The 18,152-nt window shown below is 40.8% G+C and overlaps 1 protein-coding gene across 1 annotated transcript in view; it reads right to left on the bottom strand.

Moving 5' to 3' along the window:
- Nucleotides 1–17,756, bottom strand: part of ROBO1 (roundabout guidance receptor 1) — a 297,271-nt gene extending 279,515 nt beyond the window's left edge. Inside the window, exon 1 of the mRNA XM_066208404.1 lies at nt 17,373–17,756. Coding sequence (XP_066064501.1) covers nt 17,373–17,427 — 55 coding nt within the window. The 5' untranslated portion in view covers nt 17,428–17,756. The remainder of the gene's footprint in view (nt 1–17,372) is intronic.
- Nucleotides 17,757–18,152: the final 396 nt, after the last annotated feature.

An 18,152-nucleotide genomic window follows, 5' to 3' on the forward strand; every position in this document is an offset into this window, starting at 1 on the left:
AAATTGCACTATTAACACTGACAATATTTAACCCAACTTCTTAAATAGAAATGGCTTTTGATCCCACTTTCTCCCCAAGGGTATTATTTCATATTAAAAAAAAAAAATAACTTGGTATGTAACTTAAGACTAAAATAATAATTCCTTACACTACAATATACATAAAGGCATAATTTTGCTTAACAGTTGCCAGGGAACTATGCACGTTCCAAAACATACCAGATCCATTATATAATATCTGACTTTCAAAACAAAATACATATGTATTTCAGAGACATACCTTAACATGTTCAAAGAAAAGGTAACTCAAGCTGTAATTAAAATAAGTAGGGCAGGGCAAGCAAGACGTCTGGAATAGATTGCTTAAAAAAAAAAAAAAAAAAAAAAAAAAAAGCAAAGCACTAAATGACAGAGCAACCACATAACCTGCACGCCAAACCAAGAAATTTTCTATTGTTATCTCCCACAGCACCATCCATGCTAAGGAACCTCAGATCAGGAAGGAAGCAACTGCTGAGGAAGTCCTGCATACAAGCCTTGTTTCTGATTAATTAGTGGAGATCACACGCCGCTGAGGTCTTCTCTGTCTCTAACCCTCCATCACCCTCCTATCACCCTTGCTGTGTTAAACCCTGCTTCACAATCTGCTGACATCCAAGTGCTTTCAGACCCCCACTGATCTGGAGGTAGAAAATGACTTTCTAATCCGCAGGCACCCAGCTCAGGGCAGACCTCTGGAGCACCACTGCTGCTGCTGCCCAGCTGATGAACAGAAGGCAAAGAGAACTCCCATGCTGGGAAGAAGACACCAAACAAAACAGGTACCTGTGCTGGAGGATGTGCCCTCATTACAGACAAATGTGATAGAGACTTGACTTAGCTCTGACTGCAGCCCTTGAGAATTAAAGGCCATGCTTAGGTTACCCTAAACACAAAACCACACAGAGTCCTGCTTCCTTATATATATACAAAGCACATTACAGAAGTGGGAAAAAGAAATATTGAGGAGTCTCTCTCTGCATTTGGCTGTCTTTCTTTACAACCCTGAATTCATACAGCCAGAAGATTAAATGTCTGATGATTCAAAGACTCTCTTAGGAGTCCCAGATTGAAATGGCAACTAGTCTTACACAGGGTGTGACCTGGGACAGTCATTCACAAAAAAAAAAAAAAAAACCCCAAACAAAACACAAAAACAAAACTCTCACAAGTACAATGTGATGATACTTGATGCCGTTTTGAATTATCCAAAAATAGAAAAAAAAAATCAGGCTAAACATTTAGTTTGAAGTGCCTGTGGACAGGGAAAGTAGCAAAGCTCCTGATTACGCTTTTATGAATGTTTAAAAAGTAAAATGCAGCCGTATTCCTGGAGCTATTTTGATCACAAAAAATAGGAAATACACATGGAAGGGTAAACATTTTGCATAGTTGCACCTACTGTAAACACAGAGCAGTTGGTATGCAAAGCACCTCATATAAAAAACTTCAATCTATCGGCTTACAGAACGAATCAAAGTACTGGGCAGGGAAGAGCTGCAATTCAAACCGAACAAAATAAAGCAAAAAAATTAAAATAAATTTTCCAGGCCTGCAGACATTTAGAACAACATTAAAATCAGGTAACCAAATAATCTCATCAGCTGGAAGAGTTTAGTCTTAGAGTCCGTGGCTAGAACTGAATTCTTAAGGACAACAACAAAACTGAGTAAGTTGGCATTTTCTTTCCTCATTTAATGCACACTCTTCCAATGGGTGTGTATGTAGTACACCATGGAATTAAGATTTTTCTCTTTTTATTTGTACATTTTTAAGGAGTGCAGAGTCTAGTCACTAAAAGCATCTGACCCCTCTCAAAGATTTAAAAACAGCACTGCTTGATGGCATTAGATTAGGAAACTTTAATGGCTTAATTGCTCTGACATGGCTTTTGCAGTCACCAGATTTGTCATCCAGCTTGCCAAAACGGCCACAGTTTTCATTTGATCCGCAAGGTTATTATTTTTGGAACAATAGAAAATTGTAAGTGTTAGCAATCTTGCAATTTCCCATGACCTCCATTTGCATCCACAAGGACCAGGCTGACCCAAGCCTGCCTTTGATGAAGTAGTTTTGAATGCACAGAGCATGCATCTCATGAGCCTCATCAAAGGTGCAACTAGTCTGTATCCTGTTCTTTTACTAGTTCAGAGCATCAGGTAAAAACCAACTACAACACAGCCAAGTAAGCTTTTTGGGGTAAAACACAGCGTTTATTAAATTTGCACTAGACATATTAAAACTCCTGGGATCCACGATGCCTCTGTTCTGTGAGCACGGCCTGGCAAGTGCTAGCAGTCTCCACCAAAAGCAATCTTCAGCCTCCTCCAGCTAGAAGCTGCTAATTATGTCAGTCAGGCTAAATGCTGACTGACAGTTTTGTGCCGTGTAGTGATACTCACTCATTTTATTAGCAAAAAGAGGATCTGGAGTCAGAAGCTGAAGCACCTATTATCCCTTTATTTCCAAAACAGCAACAGTTTACAAGCTTTCTCCCGGTGAATGAAACTCTGCTTTCACTAAACACCACTGGGATGTAGGAATGTTAACTTCCTCCTCAGAAGAGAGGGAGAAGAAAAAATACAAATACAAAATACAAATACAAAACACCTCACTGGTTTTGAAGTTCTCTTGCTGGATAAGCACTTCCCTTTGAGTTTCCTGGTTGCTCATCTACTCGGGCAGATTCTCAAGTGAAGTAAATTAACAGCGGCTCATTGACTTCACCAGAACTACACTCATTTACAACAGTTAAAGCTGACCTACATTAAAGCAGCATTTCACACCAAGGAAGAGCTGCCTAGAGCCAGTCGGAGCCAGGGTGTTTCCTCCTCATACTTAATCATTATATTGAACACCCATCTTCCTCCTCTGCAAGAGCCTGCAGCCCTCTTTAGTGACAGCTCATACACAGAACCAGACATTTCGAACTGGGCAGCCCCAGCCAGCTCACAGCTGGGGAATGGCTGCACAACTGCCCTGGAAACCTCTGGGAGGGAGTGGTGCCTGTGCTTGCCAGGCTAAGTTCCAGAACTTCATTTCCAAAGTAAGCCTTATGGGTTTTGCCAGCCCTCCTCCTTTAACCAGCCTGTCTGTCTGTCTTTAACCAGCTCTCTCTGGAGCTGCTGGTTTGCTCTGACTGCTGATGTACTCTAATGAAAGGAGACTCAACCAAAGGAGTCAGAGATGACGAGGTGGGGGAAAAGAAACAAAATTCCTGTCATTCAGAAGGGAGAACTGTTAGGATACCCCTGCATCCTTGAATTTCTTCTCTACCATGCATAAATGTAACTCTGAATACTTAATCCAAACCACTAACGAAGAAAACAATCAAACCCCGCAACCACTGAAACTAAATAAAGATCTATTATAGCTGGGGAGATACACAGCAACATTCCAGGTCAGGTTAGAGCTCTGAGCAACCTAAGTTGAAGGTGTCCTTGCTCACTGCCGGGGGAGTTGGACCAGTGAACTTCAGGAGGTCACTTCCAACTCAAACTATTCCAGAGTTCCATGAATCATAAGTGCAAGCAACATAAGCACTTGAACTCCCCAGCAGAAGAAAAGAGTTTTCAATGGACGTAACTAGAAACACAGAATTCTATGAAGAGGTCTCAATTTGAACCAGGGGCAAAACCAAACAACTGCCTACCTGCAGATTTTAAGGAATAGGCCCAGGGAAAGCTAGAGAGATATTACTGCACAAAGCCAAACACCACAGAATCACTCAGCAGCAACAGGCATCCCCAACAGAAGCCTATCCTTCACACTGTTCACCTTTTCCCACCAACCGGTTAAATGAAGATATGGAGGCTGCACTCAAATTTTGATATCAAATGAATACACCTTTGTCCTGGATTTGTTTTCTCCTAGGTTTTTGGTTTGTTTTTCTGTGGTTTTGTTGCTTTGTTTGGGGTTTTTTTAATTATCTTAACCTAGTTAAATCAATTCTTATACTTACTAAGGCATGACATTGTTTACATAAGACTAAGTGCAAAACCCTGACCTCTGTATTTCCACCATGACCTCAGAGAATAGAGCCCACTCACCCTACCCCAGTTCTTACAACTTTAATTATGTTCGACAAGGCTGCTGTGCTTTAAAGGTATCATTTACCGGGAGTAAAAGATGTTTATTTTTATTCCCGCTAATCACTTCCCTTTTGTTTCTTTCCATTTATTCACCCTGGCTTTTGCACTCAGAATGGCTATCAGATTAGATCACTACAGACGCAGCTGAACAGCTTCTTATGCTACTATGCAGTCCTATAAAAATCCTCATTATTTAACTTTTAGCCAATGTAAATAGAATTGATCACAGAAGTTCAAAAGAGCTTCCCAATGGCTAGGCTGTTTAGGAAATCTTTATGGGTGAGGGAGGGCAATACAGGACAGAGGACACAGACAGACCCTACCTGTCTCATTACTTACTTTTTCAACATCATAAATCAGGCTGATACCTTAAAAAAAAAAATAATTCCAGCCTCTGTATATAACTTCCCTGTCATTTGAAAATTGGTCGTTCTTTTCCCACATGCTGTTGAACTTACAGTTTCAGGAATACAACTAAGTCAGAGATTTGAGTGAAAATCCAAGTTATCAGTGCTACTTTAGAACTATCTAGAAGTAAAGCTTAAACACAGTACGAGTGTTTTATGTGTTACTTCAACAGGTTCTTCGAATTATTTAATGACATTACAAGGAAATCTCCAATAATACATTAATGCTAAAAGTTAAGCTATAATAGTTTAAAGCCATTATCATTTAGTTTATCATTATCACTTAGTTTAAAGCCATTATCCTTTCACTTCACATTTAGATGACGAAGAGCCTAAAAAAAAGTTATTAGATTCAATCTATTCAATGGAACTTCTAAATTGAAGTAGAAAGTATGTAGTTTTAAGTTTATAGCAAACTGCACAATATTCCCATTTTCTTTCCTTTACCACAAGCTACTTGCTCATTAGACACAAATGGGCAGAAAACAAGAGTTTCTTTGTTTGCATACATTAACTTAAAGCTGTAAAACTCATTCAGCCAAACTTTCACCTTTAAACCTTAACCTGATTTGTAACAACATTTGTAGCCTCTAAAATTACACTGCGTGCACCCAGACAGAGTTAATCACCCTTCACTTTTGATGCGTAGAATAAAGATCTACCACTTAAACTTGAGCCCTTAAAAGCCTGAAGAAAACTATGTACATATCTGTGTCTTAAATCAGCAGTGAAATAACAAAACCCTACCTAGCAGCGACCAGTTGAAAAGCAAATACAACTTCTAGCTCATCGAAGTTGTAAATAAGTGCATTTCAAGTCTCCCCAGATGAAATTCTTGCTTCCCAGCACATGCTATTGATCAGACACCTGGTACTCCTTGGAAAAAGGACAGGACACAGGGAAAGGTCTGGCTTTATTTTTCTGTGTAATTTAAAACTTTGTGGGGAATTTAAAAAAAAAAATAGTAGAGATATGAAAATAACATGTTCTAAAACCTGATGAACTTACCAACATTTCAAATTTAGAATATACTATGGCTCCCTTCAAATACTGCCTAGAAGGAAACAGATTGTATTCATTTTCCAAACTGACAGTTGAGTATTTTTGCTATCTAAAAAATCACAACTATGGAAAAGAAACTCTTGGATTTTATCTATTATACTTACCTAAACACAACAACAACAAGTATATTGTACAGCACAGGAAAATTCCAAACCAGAAATGTTTTGAAAAAACTGTCAAACAGAAACATTAAAAAAAAAAAAAAAATTTAAAAAAAAAAAAAAAAAAAACAACAACAAAAAAAACCCTAACAAACCAGACAAAACTGAGAAGCTATAACAAAAAAACAGTCTGGCTGTTCTGGGAGCAGGGGAACGATTGGCTACCAGGTAAGACACCAACAGCACCAACAACACACAAGAAATTCAATCTTACAATCAATGCAAAAAGAGAACCTAAATCACAGAACTTGATAAGCCTTTAAATGCTTCTTATTTTTCTAAGTTGAGAAGAACAATTAGCAATCATCTCTTTTTTTCCCCACTGTTAAGTTTTCTATGTAACATCAAGTAGAATGACACAAAATTTGAGCTTCTGCAAAGTAAGATAAAAACTGACATCAATAGTTAAATCTCCTTTGACTTTAAGTGGCCGAGATCTCATCCAGATTTTATTTTATTTCCTCAGGTCACAAAAGGAATGAGCTGCTGCTACTCTTTCATTTACACTAATACAGAAGAGGGAGCTATTTTTATTCTCTTTTTATTACTGCTTTAAAGGAGAAAAAGAAAAAAAAAAAAAAAAAGGAATCCTCAATTTGAGACAAGTTTTAACGAGTACGATAAAGTCTGCACACATAATGCACTGGGTGGAGTAAAAGCCCTCAGCAACACTGCACAGAGCCAATAATGGACTTGTCGCCAACACCCTGTGATTTCATGACTGCCAGAACAAAAACAAACGCCACGTTCAGCTCGTTGCAAAGAAAGGGACTCATTAACTTGATGTGGCTTTTCACTTGACCTTAGTAAGGTGAGTAAAATAAAATTTCATTTTATGAGATTCAAAATGATCAGCTGCATGCCTACAGGAATTGTGACGAAATGACCGCGTGAAATTACTAACTCTGTTTAATTCTAATTATTACTAGACTGTAGGTCATTGAATTTCTAGCTGAAAGGTTGCTGCTTTCCCTACTGTAATAAGGTAACAGAAAAACAAACTCTAAGTGTCTTGCTGGAAACTGATGTAAAATAAAATGTAAATTTCTTTCAAAGACTTAACTATCAATTCTGAAGACACAATCTCAATGCAGACTTTAAGCCAATCTTTTTGGAATAATAATTGACTTCATAGACATTTAAATAGTTATTTCCCCATATAAAATTTCAGTTGTTATTCAAAAATCAAACAAACATTCACATCTATCAATAAACCTTATAATCAGAGAATTCGAAAAAACTACAAACATCCCCCCCCCCCCAGAAAACCCCCACAAAACAAACAAAACAAACAAAAACCCAAACAAACAAAACAACCTCAAAAGTTGCCTGTGAAAATAACCTTCACTCCTTCTGGTCACAACATTAAGGTCACCTGCCCTATCTTGGCTGTCCCAGCAAATGCAGGCGGAAAATAAAAGAAATCCCCATCTAACATGAAGCACTGGAGGGTGGATAAGGATTAAAAATTCTCCTTCCACGTAACAGTCATGGGAACCACATTACAGTATGAATGAGAAAGATGCAAACCTTTCGCTTTTAAAAAAATAAATCCTTCTTATTTTCTGTTGAATACACCACCATCCCCTCCCCAAATAAAAGCAAGATAGCCACTAAATAAGTTTAAAAAATTTAAAAAAATATCCAGAAGCCAAAACTGTTGTGAGCAGAGATTTTACAGCAGCGCATTTTAAGGAACTTCATCTCCTAGCAGGTAGAAATTAAAGTGGAATACTATTGTAGCTTCAAAGCAATAATACCTTATTCTAGCTCCCTTCTATTTTCTGCCTATATGAACTTGCTCTGGAAAGGTCAATCATTAATAGCTCCATTAATGATGCCACTATTTGTTTCTTTTCACAGTTCTGAAGGAAAAAATCTAACACACGAGCACACACTTCAATGGCTTCTGTATCTGCTCCACTAAAAACTTGAAAGTAAACAGAAGTGTGCTCATATCAGTACCGTAATCCTCCTACAGAGTAACAGCCTTTGAACATTTTGAACATTTATTCCTGATATGACACCAAGCTACATCACCATTCAGCTCAGCAGCTGCCAGAATCACGCCCAAGGAAAGTTAAAGCGCTCACTACGCCTCTGAGCTTGTTTCACTTTGTGTGCTTCAATATTTGCTTTCCCCACAGGTAACACAGATTAACATTCACTAATGGGAGAGAAAACAGAAATCACTATTTTCTGAAGTTTTCTATCAAGCAAAGCATACACCAGCAGCAAAATCCCATCCTTCACACTCCTTCCCATTTCAAGGCCTGCATTGAAAAGTCACAAAATGCTCCTCAAAACAATTACTCAGAAGTCTATCTCTTAGCTTCTAAGCTTAACAGCACCTCTTAACAGACCCCTCCTTGTATCAAAAGGTAAGGAAGGCTTCATTCTGCCCTCTGTATCAAAGAGGTAAATAAAAAAAATGGTTCCTTCTTTCTGCATTGCATCTACTTTTAAATGTCTCCTTTTAATTTTTAAAGGCTGTATAACCTGAGCAACGAGCCTCATTAATCACTACTGAATGATTTAACCCAGCTATTCAGTTCCAGATGCCACTCGGTGCTAGAGATATGCTAATTCCTTCCAAGCTTCACCTCCTCTCGCAGTTGAAACCATAATTTTCCACATGGTGAGGACAGGATTTTACTCCATGCACGGGGCCTCCTGCCAATCACTTTTATGACTAGCGCAGCGCAAGTTTCATTCCATAGTTACATCAGACCTTTTTGTCCAACCTGTTCACTATAAACATCCTCTCCCCTGCATTCTGCTGCCACAGCACCACAGCCCCAAACCCTACCCTCTCCTGTGCCAACTCCCGCTTTGGGGAGCAAAAAGTAAAACAGTTTGTTACTATCCCTACTTATCTTGATTCCTCACGCTACTTTAAATTTTTTGTTTTCCCCTTTATCACCTCCTACCATTAAGCACCTTGATTATGAAGTATCTGTCAGCTGCAGTACCTAGGGCCTTAGATACATTCCAAAACCAGAAAGTTGGACTGACAAGAGTTGTTTTGAGAGTGGGAGGTGAGGGGAGAAGCATCCAGAATTTGCAGATCCCAGCTCTGAACCTGCCTGGCATCCAAGAGATCTCCCAGCACAAAGCTACACCAGGCGCCAAGTTTCATACCAGGTGCCAAGACGTTTTGATAAAAGAAAAAAAACTTGGTGACATTGCTGAGCACCCGATCCAAAAAGAGTGTTTTAAGACCTTGTATTATGCTTTCAACACATAAACGCAGACCCACCTGTGGATTTGGGTGCTATCCTCATCTTGGGCTAACATGCCCGGGTTGAAAAGACTGCTTTTGACCAATGTTAGTAAAGTGCACTACAAAAGTGGCAAGTTGAGAAGTTTCTAAAAGAATACACATGCAAATACATTTCTGACTGGCTTGTCACCCTTCACAGAGCTAGTGAGGCCCATGCAAATTTAAAGTTATACAGCTTTTTTTCAGTTAATTGGCTCTTAAGTCGATGTTCACTACAATCTCAATTTTCAGACCAGCTAAGAGCCCACAATGATCCACAAACATTTGCAACTGAAGATAAAGTCAAACACTTTAGGCAATTTAATTTAAACACTCGAATCAAGATTTTCAACAGGCACTACTGATTTTAAGTGGCTCAAAATTTAGACTGTAAGTTCCCAACTTCAACAATTGACAAGGCCCTGGATTCCAAAAATCTGAGTTCTAGTGTCTACTAAAAAAATCCAGCCACTCTCTCAAGCATGTCCATCAAACACCATTTCTCTCTCCCTTCACCTGCTTCAAGAATGAAGTGGAGCCAATGCACATCTTCAGGCCTACACTAAATCCTTGGCCATGTATTAAAACCTAATTTCTAAGATAGAAACTGTTAATGTCTATTATGCTACTGTAGAAGCAAATACTAAAACTAAAGTCTTCTATACTTGAATTTTTAGCCACAAACTGCTCTATGTGTCTAATCTTCAACATAAAGGCATTTAAGCAATTAGATAAGAGGCAATATAACTAACCAACAATCTAAAAAAAATACATTGCCTGAGGACATGCAAATTTCAGAAGGCACAAAAATGCCAGCCAAGCAAGTTTTAATGCAATGCTAGCATGAAACAGTTTAACACTACTAAGGAAATCACAATTCTGATTTATGTACAAGACAGTGAAGGGAGCAGCAGATAAAGGCTACAAAGTTGAACAACATGAAGAACACACAGACTCTACAGTTCTCTCAGATGGATGTCATGGATGACTCCAGCCTGCAAAGGTTACATCCTGATCCTTGCCCTACACTGCACTGCATGTCTGAAGACACAGGCTGTTCCAAAACTGGGCTTATTCCACTGCTAATCCACTGTGCAAGATGAAGAAAGTAAAATATCAAGTTTAAGATTTTAAATCCAGAGCTCAGCACAGGCTTGTCAGATTTACAAATCTTTAATCTACAGTCAGGGGTGTTCATATTATTTTAATCATTCACAATATTAGCATTAGACTTAAGGTAATGCAATACCATATTGAGTAAATACTTCCCAACAGAAAAGGGCAGCTTGAATAATTTTGCATATCTGACTATTCATTTCTTCAAAGAAAGTATATGTATTTCAAGCAGTCCAGAAAACATGCTTGTTTTCTAATTTAGAATATTCATACCACTTCAATAATAACAATGTATTAAACTACCCATTTCGGTCTAAGCTGATTTTATAGTAAGTCGCACTAAAATTAAATGCTCTAATTATTTAATTTACAGTTATTTACTTAAATGCAAATAAATATAAACATTTAACATAGGACAAAAAAGCTCTATGTCTCTCTAGAGGTGTAAAGTCTGGTGGCAGAAAACAAGACTTAAATAGGAGTACCTTGTGGAATTTATCTCTACCACCAGTGACCAAGCCCATAGAGGTTCTCTCCCGTTGTACAGATACGAAATCCAGTAATTCTTTATGGAATTTCTTTGAATGCTAAGGAAGAAATATTCAGCGACACATTTACTATTATGTGAAAGTATAGATGCTAATACAAGCATTCTATATGTGACAGCCTTCTGAATGAGATGATAAACACCTAAGAAGTCTTTATTAAAAAAATGGTTTTATGCACTAACCACATAGAGTTCATATATATTATATATATATATATATTTTTTTTTATATATATATATATATATATATATATATATATAATCCCTGAAGATAAAAAAGCGTTAGGAGATGACATTAAGGTACTGCTTTTATCAAAATCCATGGACTGAACATTTATATCTAAAGGTGAAGACCATGGCCAAGTTGCACCATGAGCACCTCCACTCCTCCAACCGCATATCTTTTCATTAAAGCCTAGATGGAAAAGTGCTCAACTTTTGTGTAGGTCTTTGGGTGGCGGTGCTGAAAGAAACTATGAGTAAACTTGAGCACCTGAAATGCAGTTTTCACAAAGACACAAAATTGTTTTATAAACTCATAAAACAAATGGATCTTTTATTTAAATCCACAAGTGCATTTTCTGCCTATTAACAGTAGATTCTCCTTTCTAATTTTCCACGTTTCTGCTTCCAGAAAACACAATTAACGTCACTTCCCACTAAAATACAAGGCAAAAGGTTTTCTACTCCCCTTCACAGCATAGTTTGCCTCCTTTTGGTACGGCCACCTTAAGGTTACAGCATTCCATAAACCATTCTGTCCTCAGCAAAGGTGAAATTACTTGGCTGCTCAGGGCTGTGAGCAGAGCACTCTGCACCTTGGCTGCAGTTGCTCAGATGGCAAGCAGGCTCTAATTAAAAAGACTGGCCTGATGCCACTCACAAATCTCATTACTGTCAATTTATCAATTTCGTTTTAATCAGTCATACACAGACACACATACACACATGAGTCTTAGTCAGAAATTTTCCTAAGCTTCAGAACAAGAGAGGCATGGAAAAATACCTACAAGTCTGAGAACACTTCTCAGTATTTGACAGTATTTAACTTCACTGGTTGCTCATATACTCCTTCACTTTCTCACAAAAAATAGTTTGCTCACTTTGTTTTTGAAAGACGTGAAAAGAAATAGACGATATTTTCCCTAAGTCTCTCTTCATTGTTTTAAGTGCCAGACGTTTCCCCTACAACTTACACCTGAAATGGACAATCCCCCATAAACAAACACTTCTCTCCCTGTGTGCTGGTGTTTTAACACCAATTACATCACATACATTCCTGGTCTGAAAGGCCTACCCTCAGGATTTTCCAGAACCATATTTTATCATTTTTGTGGATCAATCTGAATAAATGCACCATTTTTCCCTAATGAACGGTGAAGCAACAAAGAAATTCTGACATCCAGAATTAAATTCACCCCCTTCTTATTTCAGTAATGTTTACTATCACCTTCAGGGTAAGGTAACTCACAGTACTGGCTTACATTAATAATCAGGATACCAGAAGATTTAGCTCTTTAAAAACCAAAACTCAAGACCAACAACAGAATAACACAGCTCTGCACACCTGACTGAAAACTGAAGTCATTTTTAGCTTCCCAGGTGTTTCACATTTTCCCCTGTTGAGATTTTCCTTAGTACCAAGTCTCAGCTGTGAGAGTCCAACATAGCTGGCTGCATGTGTGTCAGCACTACAAAATATTTGTGCTCATAAGACATTTTCTTTCTTCACATAAAATGCCCCTCTTCCCACAACAATTTAGTGCTGATGCTAAGGCTGACACAGTAAGCCAAGAGACAACAGTGTACAATTGAAATATACATGTATGTATATAAACAGATGCACATCATTCTCCTAAAAAAGATATAAACTATCAAATTATCTGTCCTTAAAAGCATCTCTAGCTTTCAAGACAAGAATATTTCTTTGTTGCTTTTCTCTCACCTTTTGGTCAAGCTTCTCATCACCAACTGAAAAACACTCTTATATCCCCTGTTTACACAATTTATTGGACTTAAAATACGCCTTGGTTGCTACTTCAGTTACCTCACTATTTACCTTACAGTTTTATGAAGGAGCACTGAGGTGAAAAGCTAAGGAAGGTTATCACCACCAAATGAGATTACATAACAGAGCACACAAATAAAATGTGTCAGGACCTCAGCATATGAAACTGCTAAGTGCCATTTTGTTTGCTTGGAAAGAACAAGGTTTCTACGAACCTCCCAGTCACAAAATAACCTCAAAATATGAACATACTTTATCAACAACAAAATGACTCATTCTGAGCTCTTCAAAAAAACAAAACCCACAACAGCCTCACAACAGTAACTTCAACATCGACTGTGGGGATGTTCACTATGGAGGGGAAACTTCTGAAAAGAATCCAGGCCGGCTACCAGGACAGCAATCCAAGTGACCGTTATCCACACAGTGCATTTAGCAACAACAGAAATACTACACTGGGAATTGCAACAAGTCACCGGACTGGCCAGACCCAGCAAATTATTCCTGTTATTATATTCATTAGAGAAAGCTATCCCATAATGAGACATAATATTACAGTTGTTTAGGATTGCAAAACAAAACTCTTCCAGTTATTTAGAAAAATTAAGAGCCAACCAAAACCAATGTTATTTGAAACGAGGGAACAGGTTCCCAGATATTTTTTAAGTACAGCCGTAGATTTTTCTGTCTTGAATTTCTAAATATTTTCTCTTTCCATCTTCTAATGAAAACCAAACCGGCTTTGATTTCTCATGGAATCTCCTTAACCATAACTTCCAAAGCATTTTATGTTAAAGCATTGTTTGGCAAAGGTATTTGATGTCTAATATTAACATGGTAACACTGCTACATAAGCGTCACTAGTTTCTGGTAATATTTGTAATGGCCCATCTATCTTTATAAATGCAACCAAAATCTTTATCATGTAGGCTCACAAAAATTCATGTTCTCAAACAAAATCATATGGACAGTACACATGATTCCCCCAAAATTCAGTATCCTGAATGGTACAGATGATCCCTGCTAATGAAGTTGGTATGTAACTTCAACAAGAAAAAAAATAAAAATCTAACAACCAACAGTGACTGCAATGAGCAAAAACCAGCTTCAGTGTTCTTCTGGTTTAAACTAAGTTAATTGCCAGGCAATAGAAAAAAAAAAAAAAAAGTGTCTCTTTCTTCCTGAAAGATAACAAAATTCACACTTATACAGATTGAAAAAAAAAAAAGTTTGCTCTCCACAGATACTATCACTACTCATAAGGATAAGTGGCTTTGAATCAAACACCTGGATACTTAGAGAACATTTCCTCACAAGTAAAGTATTATCAATTTTACAGCATGTAGTTATTTCTTTGCTGGCTTGAAGTCTTCAAGAACAATACAAGTGGGGCCAGCTTCTTCAGGTCTAAGCAGCTGGCTCAATCTTTCTAAATATTCTTCCAGTAAAATTACTTAGAACAGCACACAATGCATTAGAGATAGGTGAAAAATGCACATTTTTTAATTTTTCTTGGGTGACTTATTTGCTTTTACAGATTAAGCACTTAATACTTCCATAACCCTTTGAATTATTGCCTAATTTTTCTTTAAATCACTATTTACTGTCCAATTTATTGCTATTAGACAGAGAATACATGAAAGGAGTAGAACCATCTCCAGAAATGCTCTAGCACTTCATGTGGGAGCTTTTAACAACAAACATCTGAGACAAACAAACAAAATGTATCAAGGAAGTGGCTGATTTATTTACTCCAATAGGTAGGTAAGCCAGCTGGGAAGGACTTTGGGGACACTCCATGGACACCCTTAAACTATGAAGCATCAGAAGAGAACTCTCCCATGAAGGGATACAAGAGACAATTTTGCCCTCCACTGGCTAGAACTATCACTGAAAAACACGCCTGCCTGGCTGTGTCAGTGCTGCCTGCTCCACACAGCATGGAAAAACCTCTGGAGCCAACCTGCAGTAATTAGTAAGGGATAACACAGACAGGAAAGGGGGAAAACGTGGGTGTTGAGCAGATGGGAATCAGCAGTGCAATGGAATAACTCGTCAAAATATAAAGATTTCCGCGGAGGGAAAGAGAAAAATCACAGTGACATATTCAGCCTTGAGAATGGCTGGAGCAGTGAACACCCATGTGGAAAACCAGAACCTTGACACTCGTTCCCAGCAAAAATGTTCTGCATGTTGCCCTTCAGATAAGAGAAAGCTCTTCTTTTCCAAACATACTCATTTGATGTTACTGCTGCTAGGGAGTGGAGAGATGAAAAAATCCATGGATTCTGAAGCAAAGTCGGCCTCAGAATGAAGGAAAAAGGACAAAAAGCAGGTAAATACTCATGAAAACAAGGATACCAGAGAAGTATCCCTTAAAGCAATTCTTATTCTGTATGCTAAACAGCATTGAAATTACACTGAGAGAATAAGAGAGGAAAGCTGCTATATTCCAATTTTCAACACTATTCAAATTTAAATTTATTCAACATTTATTAACCACAGGCTTACATGAAAGAAGGTACTTCAGAGGATTCCACAGAGACAACACCAAGGTAAAAATTAGGGGGTTTAAATTCTAAGTGGTTTACCAATTACTGTTTTAACAAACACTAACCCATTTACTTTTCTATTATTATTTTTTTTCTCTTTCCCATCCCCCAGTTATTTCCCACCTCTCAGCAGAAGTTTCTAACATCCCATTTAGAGTGTGGCTGCACAAACCATTGATTCAGTAGTGGGTGTAAGTGAGGGAAGTGAGAACCATCAGTGGAAGAGGGAGGAAAGGATCAATCAACTTGCAAGATCAGCTGTCAGTAGAACTCAAAGGATTTCAGTGTGGAAACTGCTGTAGATGACTCCAGTCCTTCCTTCTGCACTGCAGCCATCTGCCCTCAAACTTCATCCTGCCAAAGGCTTCTGGCATCTCCATTGTTCCAGACACAAGACTAGCTATTTGACCACACTCTAGTTGAGGGGAAAATTAAATTCCTCCTGGTGAAGGAGTTGAAACAGTGTCATTATCTGGGGCTTGTCTCTAATCTTTATTACTGAGTTTGCTTACATGACAAAATTAAAAGCCTTCATAAGAATTCATGGCTTTTTTTTTTTTTTTTTTTCCTCTCTCCAACTCAGCTGGAATCAACATTATCAGAGAGTGTACCCCAATCCTGGGGGAGAAAGAAAAAAATTGAAAAAAACCCCTTGCATGCAACTTTATTGAGCGCTTATATGATAAACAGATGAGCGGATTAAAAAATAAAACCGTTTCTTAACTTGAAGTTTAAAATATCCCAATACATGATCAAGTTACAGAGTACACTATGCAATCAACTTTTCTAAGGTGGGGATGGATAGCCATGAAGGATTCCAAAAACCAGCAAATGGGTGCAAAGGCTCTTGCCCATTCCATTTGTTTCCTCCATGACATGAAGGAGACAATGCAGAGAAAAATCAAATTAAAGACGGCATGACTGACAGGGTCAAAAGTGAACAGGGCAAGAGCTACTCAGGGATGCAAAATTTGCCACATCCAACGCCACAAGGAGCAAACTAACACCTAAGAGCAAAACTTTAGTAGTTAAATTTATGATATGATCTAGAAACAGACATAAGTTACTACATTTAGTGACATAATTAAGACTTAAAGCTTCAGGCAGTGTACTTAAGTCTTTCAAAAACTTCATTCATTCATCCACTGACCAGATGTCTCATGCTCCCATAACTCTGACGACTCAAAGCGATCCTCTGCAAACTTACGAGAATCAGCTAAGGCAGAAAAGTTAGCGCCCAAACCAGCCTTCACCATGGCACAAGCATTTTCTGTGTTCACTTAGCGTGTAACAAAAGGCGTTCCCCAGAAGGAGAAGCAATACCGCAGGGAGATAAACCCGTCCTCCTGAGAGAAGCAGGGTCCCTGTGTAAAGGCAAACCCCAAAACCTCCCGAGCCCCCACGCCCACCGCGGCCACATGTGCGCCCCGGGAGAGCCAAACCAGCCCTCCACAATGCCCTCAGTACCACCCTATCTGTAACCTACAGGCGCGATAAGATGCCCCAACACGCATAAACCCCGCGCAAACTGTGCCTAATGACCATTAATCCGCCCTATCTCCTCGGCCATCTCCCCCGCTCCCACCTAGCGCGCCGGCGCTCGGCTTCACACACGTGGGTAAACTTTAATGGCCAAGGTGAAGCAAAACCCATCCCCAAGCCCTCCCTTCCCCTCGGCGGCGGCTGCGAGGGGTTAACCCGGCCCGGGGGCCGGGGATGCGCCGGGAGCGCCGGGCGGAGGGTGCGCGGTACCCGCGGGCAGCCGCAGGCACAGCCTCCTCCCGCGGGACCACGGGCTCCCAAGCCCGCCGCCCCCTCGCCGCCGGAGCTCAGCACCAGCCCTGCTTCCATCATTCGACCCTCGGGAGCTGCCCAGAGGTGGGAGCGCTGGAACCACGACAGGACCCGGCGCCGCGCAGCCCCCACGGCCGGCGGTAGCGCCCGCGGCAAACGCGGTCCGGGCGCCCGCAAGGGTGGAAGCCGAGCTTCGTTTCCGAGCAAAGGAGGGGGCCGGGAGGCTTGGAGGGGCCGAACTGGGGGACGCAGTGGGGGGATGGAGGAGAGCGGCTGCGGGAGCGCTGCCACCGCCGCGGCCGCGGATCCGACCCGCCCGCGCGAGGTGGTTACCTGAGGTGACACATATGAATCCAAAGAGGTAAAAGTGAGCAAACTCCGCGATCATTGTCCTCGGGTGGCGCCTGCAAGCAATCTCATGCCAGAAGAGCGGGGGGAGAAACGAAGAGCCCCCAGTTGTAATTCCACAGAAGCTTAACGCAAGCGAGGTTCTCTAATCCCGCCGGACTCCCGGGGCGAGCCCCCTCCGGGCACGGCGCTGTCAGGTCCGCGGGGCTCCGGCCGGCCTCCCCTCTCCTGGCCCGGGCTTTCCTTGACACTTCCCAGGACTATCCAAAGCGATGGGAGAAAACAAAAGATCCTCGAGTTCCCGCAGCCGAGGTCCGCCGCTTCCCGAGCACAAGTTGCTGCTGCCCCGGCCCAGACTCCGCTCTGGGCGCCCGGGACGAGGCGGCGACGGAGCGCAGCCGGGACGGGCACGGAGCTCCGCGAAGCGTCCCCGCCGAGTCACTGCGCGCCCGGCGAGCGGCTGGCAGAGCGCGGCGGCGGAGCGGCGGCAGCGCCCGCTCCCATGGCGGGGGAAGGAGGCGGGCGCGTCGGGGGCCGCGGCGGAGCCCGGCCGCGGTCAGGCGGGGCGGCGGGCAGGGGAGCCCCGGCGGCAGCCCCGAGCCCAGCCCAGCATCGCCGCCGCCCCCGCCCCTGCACGCGGGAATCCCGCACTCGCCCCCGCCCCAGCGCCGGAGGAGGGCACAAGAGGGGCGATGGAAGGAAAGAAAGAAAAGGGAGAGACAGAGAGAGGGCGAGCAAAACTTCCCCGGGCCAACGCCCCCGAGC

Source organism: Chamaea fasciata, unplaced genomic scaffold (genome assembly GCF_029207755.1).
Source record: "Chamaea fasciata isolate MVZ Bird 193981 ecotype frontalis unplaced genomic scaffold, bChaFas1.0.hap1 SCAF_2, whole genome shotgun sequence".
In the NCBI taxonomy this organism is placed as follows: Eukaryota; Metazoa; Chordata; class Aves; order Passeriformes; family Sylviidae; genus Chamaea; species Chamaea fasciata.